Here is a 13,937-nt window from a genome sequence, read left to right as displayed (position 1 = left end):
CATTTCCATTTTATTTAAGGAGATTCTGGTTAAAAAAAAGGGGGAGGAGCGGAGAGGGTTCTACTTAAAGCTCAGAAATGGCCTCTGCAAAGAGGGATGTTACCTTGCTCTGGTACTTTGGGCAGCAGGTCCAGGACAGGCGTAGTTCTCCCTTCTTCACTGAAATGCATCTTCCAAACAATGATTAATTCCAACCTGCACGCAGCCAGAGGAAGGTCAGTTGCTAACCAGGAAATCAGCTTCGTTTCCCCAAAGCAGGAAGTGTTGAAGGGCACACGGTTCACATCAGGTAACGCAGCTCTCAGAGCTTTGTGTTTGGGAATCAGAAATACCCTGATTTTTTGAACCAAAGCTGGTAACTTGCTGATGAGATGTTGCTCATTCCCAAGTACACACAACTTTTCGACATCGGGAGGATGTGAGATGTGGCTCATCACTAAACTGGGGATTTAGATTCTTCACTCTAACATCAGCTTCCAAAACCTTATTTTTCTCTTCAAGGCAGCAGCAGGTACTCGAGGTGGCCTTGCAGTTTGTCTTACCTACCAGGGCCACCCAGAATCAGCATCTACAGATACATCTGACTTTTTTCCCCCTCTGCCTCCAATTGTTTTCAGTGCCATAATAACACTGAACTGTAACAGGCATCATCTAATCTCTGTGTTTAGGGAAGTTATTGCAAAGCAATGAATGACTTAATACTGAAGCAGGACAATTGGAAATCATTACTGTGCATAAATCACCCCGCTGTCATAAGTAAAATCTGCCCCTCTTGCTTAAAAACAATACGAACTAAATCCCATTTACTGCCTTACCCGGGCAGCTGAGGGTTCCTTAGGATGATGTGATCTCCCTCCTGTCCTTCGGGAAGGGTTACGATGTTGGGGTATTTGGCCTGTAAATAAACACAATGAAATGGGCATAAATTCGGTGACACAAGAGCGGTGTGATCATCTGTGTGATGTTTAATGTGAGAGATAAAAGCGGGGCTGTGCTCCTTCACAAAGGTCTGGGAAGCCCTTGTGCAAGAGGTACCCAAGTGTGAAAATGCAGTTAGCCAGGTTCTGGTAATTCTTAGTAATGCATTGTAATGGATCCTCATCTCACAAAGCAACCACAACCCAATCTCTGTGAGTTGTTAACTTTGCTTTGACACAGTTGATGCTCCTGTAGAGGAACAGGGTCAGCAGCCTCCATATAGTGCTCTAGAAGTGTCATATGGCAAGGACAATGAGATCTCAAAGTAGCTGCTTTTCCAAATATAATGGGCCAGTGGAAAGTGGAAAAACATGAACGACTCCTTGCTGCTAACAGCCATTCTGGTGGGAAACAGAGCTACTTACAATTACCAATGTGTGCTAAGAGTCAGCAGTCAGCAGCCATCCCAGCATCCTTTTGTTACTACACTCAATATCGTTTTTGTCTTCAATAACACCTTGAATTACCCTGAAGGTAACTTTTGCTGTAAGCATTCTTAAAGCACGTGACAGAAGCAGACCAGCAGCTACATGTGTGTTGTTTGGGTGGTAGGCAGGAAGATGAGTTTAGTCAAAGACCAAGAGGAGACCCATGTGCATCCAAACACTGAGGAGGAGCACTTCATGACTGTATCCTGCTATTGCAAAGGAAAAGAATCCAGACACAGCTTGTTATCTTGGAGACTTCAGCACGCTCACTTGCTTGTTCTGCCTTATGTCCCTTTTACCAACCAAGTGCTGCAGTTCATATGAAGTGTGAACAAACTGCCAGCCTAAGTCATTCTGCAGAGCTCAAGTGTTATGTCTTAGGGAAGGGAGCAGGAGAGCTCATCTCTGAAAGGCACTGGAGCAAATGAGTTTGGTTTTATAGGATTATGCCTCATCTGGCAAACTGAAATTGCTACCAGATGTGACCTTGCTCTGGTTAAGGAATTTATGACAAACTGGAGGGGGTTTGTGCAGAACGCCAAATGACATAAAACACATGGAATTCGCCAGTTGAAGTTTTTAGAGTATCCAGTGCTGTATTTATAATGCGGATAAAGGCCACAGTCTGGAAACAAAGATGAAGAAAGGGAAACAAAGCGCATAGAGATATAGTACAGAAACATGCCTGCCCCAAGGACACAAGCCCAGCAGCACAGTGATATTTTCAGCTTGTGGGACTGTGCTCATCTGATGCCAGAGGTCGGTCCGGATTTCTTTCTCCATAATGAACACCAAGGAGGTGGTTGTACCCATGGCTCATTTCTCAATGAGTACCTCTGCAGCCGCCATAATTGATCCTTTTACTTCTAGCTTGTGGCTGGTATTTTATCATGTCATCATGAGATCACAAAGTTGTCCTGTCATGACAGACCCTGCTAAGAGTCCGTCCCCTTCCTTCTTAAAGCCCCTTCAGATACTGCAATGTCTCCCTGCAGCCTCCCCTTCTCCAGGCCGCACAGCCCCAGCTCTCAGCCTGTCCTCGCAGGGAGGTGCTCAATCCATGGGGTCATTTCTGCGGCCCTATGGACACGCTCCAACAGATCCACATCTCTCCTATGCTGAGGATGTGGATGCAGCACTCCAGGTGGTGTCACAGCACAGAGCAAAGGGACAATTTGATGTTGTACAGAAACCAGAGCGCAAAGAATATAATTTTCTGTTGTGTAACAGCTTCCTGGTACATGGGAAAGACTGTTGGGTGAGTTCTGCACACAGGAAGCAATTATTCTGTGCCTTAATAAATGCAAGAGCTTTGGCAACCAGTCAGAACGCTGTGAGAATCTGATCTTGTGCGAAGCTCACAGGATTCAGGATAAGATCCAACTTAGCAGGAAAAATCGTATTTTAGCAGTCCACCAAACACACACAAAAAAAGCCCAGACAGAAACATCCACTTCTGTTTTTAGTCATGTTATGTTCTGAACCTGAAGTGACAGCGGGATTTGGAGCAGCGCTTGGCAGCACCTCAGCAGGGCTGTGCAAGGCTGGGTTGCTCTGCTGGGATGGCTGCACTGGATGATAATGGGAAGAACTGGGAACTTGAAATGCCCAAATGAAGTGAGCAGCATTAAACACTGATAGCGTAAGAGACAGGAAACAGCAACACCATCTACCTTTCATATGCCACGTATAAAATGCAGTGCCTGTGTTACCCAGGTAGAACACGTGGACACCAGGCATGTAAGTGGAGGCATTAGTGTTGTAGTATGAAAAGGCTGTGACAGTCCTCAAGTCAGTGCAGTTCAGAACACACTCTGTAGGTACTTATTATCAGCTTACACTTCCTGCTGTGCAGCTGCCACTTCTCCAGGCATCCCCAGGGGACAAGAGCAGCGACCAGCGCTGCAGAATAACCCCATCTGCTCACAGGTCCCCTGGGAACGTCACCCCTACAAACCCCATCACAGCAGGAGATGTCACTTCAAGTACTGAGATACCAGATGGGAAAGATCAGCTACAACTGCATTAAACAAAGTCATTTTCCCTCAGATGGCTTTTAAATGTCAGTTCATGATCAAAAATAAAAGCTCGTGCTATTATTACACTTCTGGGCAGAAATGGCTTTCCCAGACCCTCCAGGATTCCAGGCAGGGAATCCTATGGGAACTTTGTGTCTAAAACAGAAACAGCCCCTAATCATGAAGGCACAGCCATTATGACTGAACGCACCATCTCCCCTTTCTCACAAGACAGATGTTACATGCACACACACACTCAGAGCCAGCTGGGCAAGTAAACTTGCAGTCTATATCCTTAGAATACATTGAAAACTGCAATGAGAACTCTTCTAAGAAAACTACTGCAAAGAGTTTAGGTCAGTTTCATGGTGTACTTGGGAAGATCACAGCATACTTTTTTGATAAGCTTAAATACCAATTTGTAGCAATCAGAATATGTAGCAAATTACAGCTATAAAGACAGTTGTTACCACTGCTAGAGGTAAACTTGGGCATCTTGAAACAGGAAAAAAGGAAAGAGTGCTGGAGTCAAGGGCCAAGTCCAGATACTGGGAAGTTGAAAGCATAACAGATCTTAAAGTTGTGTTTCATTTTGTGCAATTAAGGGAACTGAAACCCAGAAAAGACAACACACTCTTCCCCTACAACCAAATTACCCAGCCAATAAAGTTGCAAATTGCAAATGGGGATTGGTGAAGCTGCACCACTTGCCTTTATGTCTGGGGATAAACACAGCTGCCACCAAACTAAACATTTTCCATGAGTATAACAGCCCTGCTGGGCCCTGTGTGTGACACAGAACCTGCTCAGAGCAAAGGAATGGCTTCACAGAATGAACTCAACCTTTTGCCTTCTGTCTGCCTAAGCCACCAGTGATACCACTAACATGCATGTTTCCTTTATAGCAGAGGAAAGCAGGGAAAAGGCATTATGGGGGGAAGGTTGGAGAACAGCATTATGGATTTCACTGCTGGCAGGGAACATCTTTGCATTAGTTTACCAAGATGTCTGCACAGCAGCACACAGATGCACAGCTCACTGCTCTGAATGGGAACTGCTCTGTGTCCAGTAGTTTCAGAGCTGTATTTTTCCAGCAGGCCGGAGCTGGAGCTGCAGATCCTTGGCTAAGGTTCCCTGTCCGAGCACACAACAACCTCCTGAGGTTAGGTCAGTGCTTCAGAATAGTGCCCAACGCCCAGTGCCTGGGAGGAGGGCTCTCTCAGCAGCAGCCTTAAGCCTGTGTATCAACAGCAAATGGACAGGGAAGTTTCCTTGCTTTGTTTTTACCCTTCAGTTGATGACAGCTTGACTTGTTGGCTGCCACTCTATTTCTGTTGCCATTGATTTTCCTTCTGCCCATTTCCATAACGTTATTTTACATACTTGATTCAACCATGATTTCTGCAGTCAGTGACTCAGTTTGTCACCGTTCTCATCAAATGAAAAGCAGTTTCCCTTCCAATAATTTAACCACTCCTGTATAATTTTACATGCACTCCTGTGTTGTTGTTAGCCAGAAGTCTGAGTAACTGAAGTCCACTGAATTCTTCTGCTTATTGCCTGCCCAAGGACCACAGAGGCTGGTACATGGTACATGCATAACACAAACTTCCCTTTGCTGTGCATATGTATGTACACACCAGAAGCACACACAGACATTGTAAGAGCCGTGATGTTTTTGTGTCAGCTGGTTTAAGGTTAAAGCAATGCAGCACCTTCTGCTCGGTAAAACAAGGCAGAGTGGTGCATGTAAGCAGCAGCTGTCAACTAGTCATCATTTATTATACCATATATATTTATTATACCATATATAATGTAGTCAGTGCCTGGGCTCTGAAGCTCTGTGAGCTCTTCTCCAAGAACCCTGATGCTCTTTAAAAAAATGACCATGAGACATAACCAAAATCAACCAGTTATCCCAACAAGCACAGCATTAGGCACCAACTGCCTTCACAGCAGGACTAAGATTAGTCTATTATTCTAAGACAAAGTATTCAGCATCTGTTTGGTATTTACTCTTGCAGTTCTTTCATCTGGACTGCCTTAAGGACAAGAGCCTGCCTTCAACTACTGCTAATTAATAAACTCCATTTGTACTATTAAAAGAACAGTTGCATATTGGTACAATAACTGGAGTTCTTTAAGAGATTTCTTCTCATGTAAACCCCTCTGAGATAAGAGGGTTTTTATTTCATCAGCCAATAAATATAACATACTCAAATATATATTACCAGTTGCTCCGTGGCACAACCACTTCCATCCCTCCATCAAGTTGCCTTTGTAATACAGAGTGTGCAGAGTGAAACTAAAAGCCAGAAGGATGGCACATGGAAGAATTAAATATTCTAATAAACTTCATTTATCATTAGTCCTGAATACTGAGCGCCAACTAATAGTCCAGTGAAAGGAAAGGTCTTAGGTGTCCTGTTGAAATAAAGCTCAGAGAAGGGCAGTTTTGAAAGAGCCCTAAGAGCTGTTCCCTGCTTTGTGGGGCAAACGTTTGTCTCAGCATGTAAAAAGGTTTCTGTCCCATTTGAAACACCTAAAATACCACTTTCCATTCCTCTGAGAGGGATATAAACTGTTTAAGAAGTTAATCTCTCATCACTTATGGCAAACCTTCCAGTAACAGAGAGGATCTGGATCAACTACTAGCCACCACCTCCATTTCTTAAGGTACCTTACGCAGTAGCTGTACTGTAATCTCCCCTGGACAACAGCAATAGAGGTGTATCTGCATTTACACAAATACTAACAAGAACTTCTTGTGTGATAGGTACTTGAACCAAAACGTGCTCGTTGTTCAGTTCCACACAGATGATATCAGTATCCACAGCATTCTCTATTGTATGTAGTGCAATAGCCCTCATTTGTCCTGCTGTCATAAGGACCAGGTCAATGCTCAAACACATACAGATATGTAGGACAAATCCATTCTCATGTCACACTTTACACACTGAATTCTTTTCTCATATATCCAAACATGGGCTTTTCAAATCCAGCTGTCCAAAGCACATCTCGGTTTACCAAACACATTCTTAGCATAAACAAGAGTGAGAAGGAAAAATTCTTGAGAAGATACAAACACCTACAAGAGGAGATTTTTGGTACTCAGAAGCACCCAGTATTTTTACAGTGACTGTGTGTAAAGGTGTAACGCAGCCAACTCGCTAACAACAGACCAGTTAAAAATGATTAACTCATCAAAGTTGGAGCTACAAAATGCATCACAGATAAAGCACCAAGAGCCCAGAAAGCATAACAAGGAGCTACCATCACATCAGAACACTGTAACTCTATTTACTCAGCAACTCCATGGCACTCCATAGACTAAACCCCTCAGAACAAGGATGATTTGGAGTTAAATATTTTCTATTGTCAACTGCAGAAGAATTTTTTGGGCAGTGATGCTAATTCCTTAGTGTGCCCACTACAAGAAAGCACTTGCAGTTGCCAGGCAGAACTGTACTCTTATACTGCACCTTATTTGGTTTTTCAGTGCAAAAGCTGCAGTGGGCAGGAATGCACTTTGATGTGTGTGTGTAAATATTTGCACTATTGCTAGGCACTGCTGCAGAACAAAGCAGAGATAGTAACATCAGTACGAGCTGCCGGCGTAACTCATTCACTGTCAGTGCAGCTCTGAGGCAGTTTTATGTGAAAATAAATGGCTGGCATTGCAGATATACTTCAAACAACTGTCAGCAATGATAGATTTTGTTCTTGTAGAAGTCTGTGCTGCTCAGCTGTCTCTTTGTTCTTGTCCAGTGTGTCTGAGGAACCACAAGCAGCTTCTGCTCCCTGTGTGCCTTCATCCCAAATTCCTTGGCCAATGTCATGCTGCATGGAAGGGTGATGCTGTTAATGCACAACACACAGCAGTGCACTGCCTGGAGTCAACTACTGCACATCCAGCAATTCTGTAATCATTTGAAATTTCCACAGAAAGTCAGATATATGGAACGTATTGGGGCATTGTGGCATCGCTGGCACTACTGCTGCTCCAGCTCACCAGCTGGAGATGGTGAGCACCTGGGATGATTCAAACAGTAGGAGAAGATACCTCACTTCTTGGTTAGGGCCGGCAGAAGTAGCTCGTCTCAGCTGGTGGAACAGATAATTCCCTGTCAGGTTATTTCTGCTTTTCTGTTTTGAAATACAATTTCATAAGACAAGTATCCAGGGCCACCTAAGCCAGGCTTCTCCTTCCTGCCCCCATTTTCCTTCCAGCAGCTACTGACAGCCCCACATTTGCCAGCAGAGTTGCTTGGGCAGCTGCAGTGTATCCGATCAGAAAGGAGAAGGCATGGAAAAAAGGGATTGTTTCCTCACTGTGACTAATGGCCCAGCCACAAAACCAGTAGCAGCAAAACAATCTGCAGACAGTGCATCTCAGCACTGAAGCAAGAATGAATAATGTTGCCACCGAAGATTTCATGTCTTGACACTGACTATTTCGGGCAAACAGCTGTTGTTAAGCGAGCGAGCAGGATGAAAGAACAGTTGGAGTGCTGCTCAGAGCACTGCAGCATTGGAACTGGCCAGTGGCAAGTACTATTAGGTCAAAAACTGCGCAGTTTCCGTAGCAAAGTGCTTCCTAACCCACTGTGCCAGAAAATAAAGCACCCTGATGAAGAACCAGCCTGGTATCTATGGGAGTTAGGAGACAAGTTTTTGGCTAAGACTTGAACAAAACTGCCAAGGCTTCTGCTATTGCAATAAACTGTATCTCAGTTCTGAAATCACTGGCTGATGAGGTTGCTATTTTCCAAAGGAGGAAACCACTGGTTTTGAACCCAAAAGCCCCGAGCTGTGCAAACACTGACCCAGAGGGTACAGCAAGGCCTGCAACCTTTACAAGAGGGGATGCACTGCCACAAGTGATCGTCTGCTGCAGGGAGAGCATCCCATCAGCCACAAGCTTCTGCCTCTTACTTTATGTCATGGGAAGAAATTTCAGAGACAGATTCAGCAGGTATCTCAAAAATAACAGCTTCGGCCATTTCACCAGACTTCCAGATAACAAAGGAAACAGAATGCAAAGGGCGTGTGGCAAAGAGCAGGCAGAAATCACAATAAAACAGGTGAATTGGAAAAGTCTGACTGAGCTTTGAAAAAGGTCCAACACTAAAGTTCTGCTTCAACAGGGCAAGTTGCTACACAACACAAACACATTCCTCCACAACAGCATATTCTGTAGAAATTGGTGATTTAAAAAAAAAAAAAATTATTATTATTTTTTTTAGCAATTCCCAAAACCAACCAGTTCTGTAAGAGAACATGAGGGGAACATTGCTGGAGTTCCAGGAAATAGCAGCTCCCAGTCTGCACAAACGAGGCCATGACTGCTGCTCACATCATAAAGCAAATGCAAGTAATTGCTTCACAAGGTGTTTTCAGCTTACACTCAACCCTGAATTACGTTTGCTGTGAAATTACAGATCTCCAGGAATGCCGTAATCATTAAAAAAATCAATGCTATATTAACAACTAAATTAACTAAAATGAGCTCTGCACGTACACACATTTATATGCGCTTCCCATTCTTCCCCTCAAACTCTCACTGGTAGCTCACCACAGAATTACTGTACAAGTAATTTTTGCCATTTTCCGCTTAATTAACCCAAACAAATCACTTGGTTTCACTATTTGTAATGGGGAAAACATGAATCAACAGGCAACAACAACGACTTTTTACATTTAAAAGGAAACCGCAAGCAAACTTCATTATTTTCCTCGGTGTTTTCTTGCACCAGCTGCCAACAAACCCTTCATTTTAACTACAAAGCATCAAAATACTTGTCTCCTCAGTTTACCTCTCCTTGCTGAGGCAGTCACGCAGTGGTGAAGCATCTGTTATTATTTTCTAGTTAATATTCAACCCCACAGATGTGAAAATACCTCAGGTGCTCAGGAGAGCAAGAAGCCAGCAGCAGGAACCCCGCTGTCTGCCCATCAGGTGCAAGCTGTTTATCTGTAATATGTATATATACATTTATATATATGTATGATGTTATTCCACATTGATACAATTTAAGGTGGCAATAATACACAAAAGAAGTTTGTTAAAGAAATGTGTTACCTTTCAGAATGTTTCTTTTCAGTGTCCTATATCAGCACTTTTCTTGCCATTCTGCCTATACACGGTAAGAGTAACCAAGCTTGATCAAGTAAATGGAAAGTAAATCATTGCAAACAAATAGGGAAAGGTCAATACAATAATTACATATTCACATTTTTAGTGAATTCTAAGCAGTCTATTTACAGTATTTACTTACTACTTAGATAAAGTTTCTAATATTCTATATTTGAGATAGAGTTCTACATTTTCATTTTAGTACAATCTTTGATTAAGTGGCACAAAAGAAATTCTGGGTAAGATATCGATGGCTGCTGAAAAAAAAAAGTGGGACCGTATTGAAGAAGCAATGGCAGGACATGAATGAAAACCCCATAGACTTATGTCTGTCTGCCAGGAATTAAATGACTGTTTCAGCTGCTGTGACCTTCCAAATCCCATTTTGAAACCTTCTGAATTCTCCATTCTCAGCTTCCAGTATATATTGATGAGGAACAATCCTGAACACTGGGCATGAAAAAAGCCAACCCCCAAACGAAGCCTTCATGTAGGGAAACCCTCAAGCCAAAAGTGAGGTGAGGTACTGCCCGTGCGCCTTATCAGCAGTGAAAATGTCTCTGCCAGATGGAGGAAATGTTTCCAAGTTGTTTCCACCTTGTGTCAAACTGCCACTTTAAAGTGAAAAGACCTAAGTTCAAAGTAAAAGCAGTGCTGTAGTACTGAGCGTATGGTACTGAACTAACCTAAAGGCACTGAGCTGTGGCTAGAGGAAGTCAATATTGTACCTCTTCTATGTGCTTTAGTGAAGAATTGGAATTGGGATGCAGTTGCAGTTGAAATGAGATGTTTTTTTATGCAAAAAATGCTACATGCATCTCATATTGCACATTTAGGTTTGTTCCCATCTAACTGCATTTTGTAATGTAGTATTTTTAAATAAGTAAGAAAAATCTGTTCTTAATTTCCCCTAATGTTTCCCAGTGACATTTTTTCCTTCTCTGATCCTTTTTTCCTTAACAATATTGGCCACCACTGATTACAAAAAGGAATGCAGTAACTACTATAGGTTTTAGAAATGTTGTGTGCTGCCAATCCCAAATTCTCCTCCTCATGTTTTATGCTGACTTTAGCAGTTACCAATTTGTTTTTTCCCACCGCTTTTCTTTCCAACTATAAAATCATGAGTTTTATTCTAAAAAACCTAAACCAACACGCTGGTTAAGTCCAAAGTTTAGGATTCCATCTTCGTCTCTGACCAAAGAACCCCAACTGCAAAGATCCTTCATGACAACCAAGAGCAAAACAACTTCAAAAATTCATTGTGTTCTTTTATTGAGAGCTTTAAAAGCTGCAGTGATTTTCAGTGCTGCCTCCTTTCCTTTGAATTCTTGAACAAAGCAGAAATAGAGTTAAGTTCCTGCATGTGGATGTGTTATGTGACTCACAGGGATAACATCCAAAGCAATGCTTTTGGAATCAATTCAATAATGGATCCTACTTGAACCGAACCCTTCTCTAAATAGTGTAGTTCAACAGGAGGCACAATGAAACATCTATTAGCAACAAGAGAGAAAACTACCCAGCACTGAGCAGATGCTTTTACTTGCAAGTCCACTCTGAAGACAGATATATATTATACCTAGGCAGTCATAACCATCTTGACTGGACACCTAAAGTTTGGCCAGTGACACAAAGGAGATCTCCTCACTGCCCTGGTTGGGACAGCTTGCTAAGAATACCCAGCAAGATAAACCAGCACTTAACCTACTGCAGGTACTCAATGTCATATGTGCCATATTGCTCAGTAGGTTAATATACAGCAAGAATGTGACTTATGGATGCATTCTGTAAAAGCACTGAAATCTAGAAAACTTCAAAAAAGTATGGATGTAAAAAGAAACACGGAACAGCAAAGCATCCTAATAACTTAAGGGGAAAAAATGGAGCTGAAGTGATGGACGGTCCCTATCACAACATGACATAGACCTTAGCAAGGAAGAAGATAAACCCAGCCACTGGGTCATTTTAGGTATTTTTAAGGAAAAAAAGCCCGGATTCTTTCTGATATCGGATGTCATGCAGAAGATGTGGACCACAATATTTCTTACAATAAGTTTATCACTGTAGAACAAAGAAAAATTCTGAACTTGATGTTTTCCAGGAAATGTTACATCATTCATTTCATAATGTCCAACAGAACATCAATACCTAGAATAAGTTACATTGCTATCTAAACAGAATTAAGCATCTCAACACAGATGTAACAACACGGCCCTGGCACTGGGGGCTTCTTGGTACAAATTACAGAAAGAACATTAACAACTTTCTTATTTGTAAATTTGCAGTGATATCCACTCACAGTTTCTATCAATATGGTCATAATTTCCCCTGTGTTTACTCCAACCCTAGAAACAACAAAGCTTGTACTCCATGGCTGCTGTATACATTGTCTGCCTGGTTTTAACTTGGCAACCCCTCACCAGCCAGAGACAGCACTGTAAGCAATCCTGATGGAGACCTTGTTAAGGAGAGCTCAGAGCCAGCTGCACTCAGACAGCCAACAATGCTGGCATGCAAACATGCTGCCTTCTCTTTAATCTTGTTTAGAATACATGGAATAAGAGAAACAAGTTACATACATCAGGAAAATGTATCAGTTTGAAGCAGACTTTTTTTTTTTGTTGTTTTTTTTGAGAAGCTTATTTTAATGTTGTTTCCAATGACATTTCATAACCAAGAATGTTATATCCCCTCCTGAACCTCTTCCAAATTCCTTGGGGTTTGCTAACTATTAATAGAAAAAAGATGCTGGTTCAGTCTGGAGAAAAGGCAGCTCAGGGAAATCCTAAAAGCAGCAAAGCAGCTTTTCTGTATCTGGGGGAACACAAAGCACAGCTCATCAGGGAGGTGAATATCAGAAATGTGAGTGACAAACTCACTGGGATGAGGACTGGAAGCCAAGAGAAGCTGGGTAAACTCTGCAAATGCCTTTTGAGACCAGCAGGACTAAAAGCTGGTCTGATCTCCTGGGGTCCCCTCAGACATGAACTGCTCCATAATTTTGTGATTTCCACCACATCCAGATGTATGCTCATACAGAAAGTTAAGAAGTTAATTTAAGCAATATCATGAATTATAGGTAGTCGCCTAAAATAAATCATTCTTCCCCTTACTATGATAAGCTAGGTCACACCTAGCATTAAATCAGCTCACTGAAGGGTGTTCATGTATTTCCTCTGCTGTCACACTGTACTGAAACCACCGATACGTAAAGAATCCAACTTTTGGGTATAAAAGCTATGGTTCTAATTCTTTACCAAATTTCCTTTTAATGTGGCAACAGATTAAAAACCTCCCGTAATTAAAATTCAGAAAATACTTTATACAAGTACAGTGGTTCAGAAGTGTAGCTGCCTTAACTCGTGGGATCCATTATACTCATAAAAGTGTTTGACCAGTGTTTGAAAAGAATGTCTTCTGAGGCAGAAAACAACCACTTATTTCAACTGTATCAAATGTCTTAAAAGCCTACTTCCAATACTGCTTGTCATCCAATAGGTAATAGAGACGTTATGAAAACCTGCCGTAACCACTACAAACAAGCCTGATGCCAACCTAAATTCCAACCCTTCTGTTTCACTGATGATTTCCTTGAAGAATTTCCACTGGCTAGTTGCAGCAAAGGGAGGGAAAAGCCGTGTTCCCCTACAGATGACAAACTCTGAGGACAAGGGTCAGCCTACATTTCATGAAGAATCCACACCAGAGGCTCCAGACTTCCACAGTCATCTCATGTATTTTATGGTGTAAGAGTGGAGGCAGTTTGCCATAAGATAGAAGAGTTATTTTACTCATTACTGCTTAATGTTCATCTCTTCACTTTTCAAAGGAGAGAAATCTGCGTTATAACATCTAAATGGACAATAGCATGTTGCACAGCTCACTCATGCCATGAATAGCAGTGCATTTGGGGTGGATAGGCAGAACTGTACTTAGAGATGAAGCAGAATGAATAATTCACATGAAGACAGTAGATATTAGATCCCTCAGGATACTACTTTTGAAAGAGAAAAGACCAATTAGCTGCACATGCCTGAAATGATTTACAAGACCACTGTAGCCAAAAATACATTGGTGACATAACTCTACAAGCCCAGCTTGGAGGATTTACTGGATAGAAATCAGCCACATCCAAAGCAGATGCATTAAACCAGAGTTTTGCATGAACAAAGGTTGGCCAGATCCCCCATACTGGCCACTAGCAGGCAACCTTGTGTCCCAGCTCAGCAGGCTTTCAGGAGATGCCTGAGCTCACTATCTGCAGGTGATCCTGAGCCACTGGTCAGAAGCATAAGTAGTAGCATTAAAACATATAAGGAAGTGAATGCCATCACTTTGTCTTCTGCAAGTACACCATCATTCATACTCAAAAAA

At 42.2% G+C, this 13,937-nt stretch overlaps 1 protein-coding gene across 3 annotated transcripts in view; it reads right to left on the bottom strand.

The window, feature by feature from the left end:
- Nucleotides 1–13,937, bottom strand: part of CENPP (centromere protein P) — a 100,054-nt gene that overhangs the window by 9,457 nt on the left and 76,660 nt on the right. For all 3 annotated transcript variants that reach the window (XM_085517055.1, XM_015874677.3, XM_085517054.1), the window contains exons 7-8: nucleotides 816–895; nucleotides 104–195 (exon numbers count right to left, since the gene is read on the bottom strand). In XM_085517055.1, coding sequence (XP_085373181.1) covers nucleotides 104–195; nucleotides 816–895 — 172 coding nt within the window. The remainder of the gene's footprint in view (nucleotides 1–103; nucleotides 196–815; nucleotides 896–13,937) is intronic.

Source organism: Coturnix japonica, chromosome 15 (genome assembly GCF_054131305.1).
Source record: "Coturnix japonica strain WE chromosome 15, WE-NBRP24, whole genome shotgun sequence".
Lineage (NCBI taxonomy): Eukaryota > Metazoa > Chordata > Aves > Galliformes > Phasianidae > Coturnix > Coturnix japonica.
Note: the sequence above shows the minus strand (reverse complement) of the source record. Positions and strands in the feature narration are given on the sequence as shown.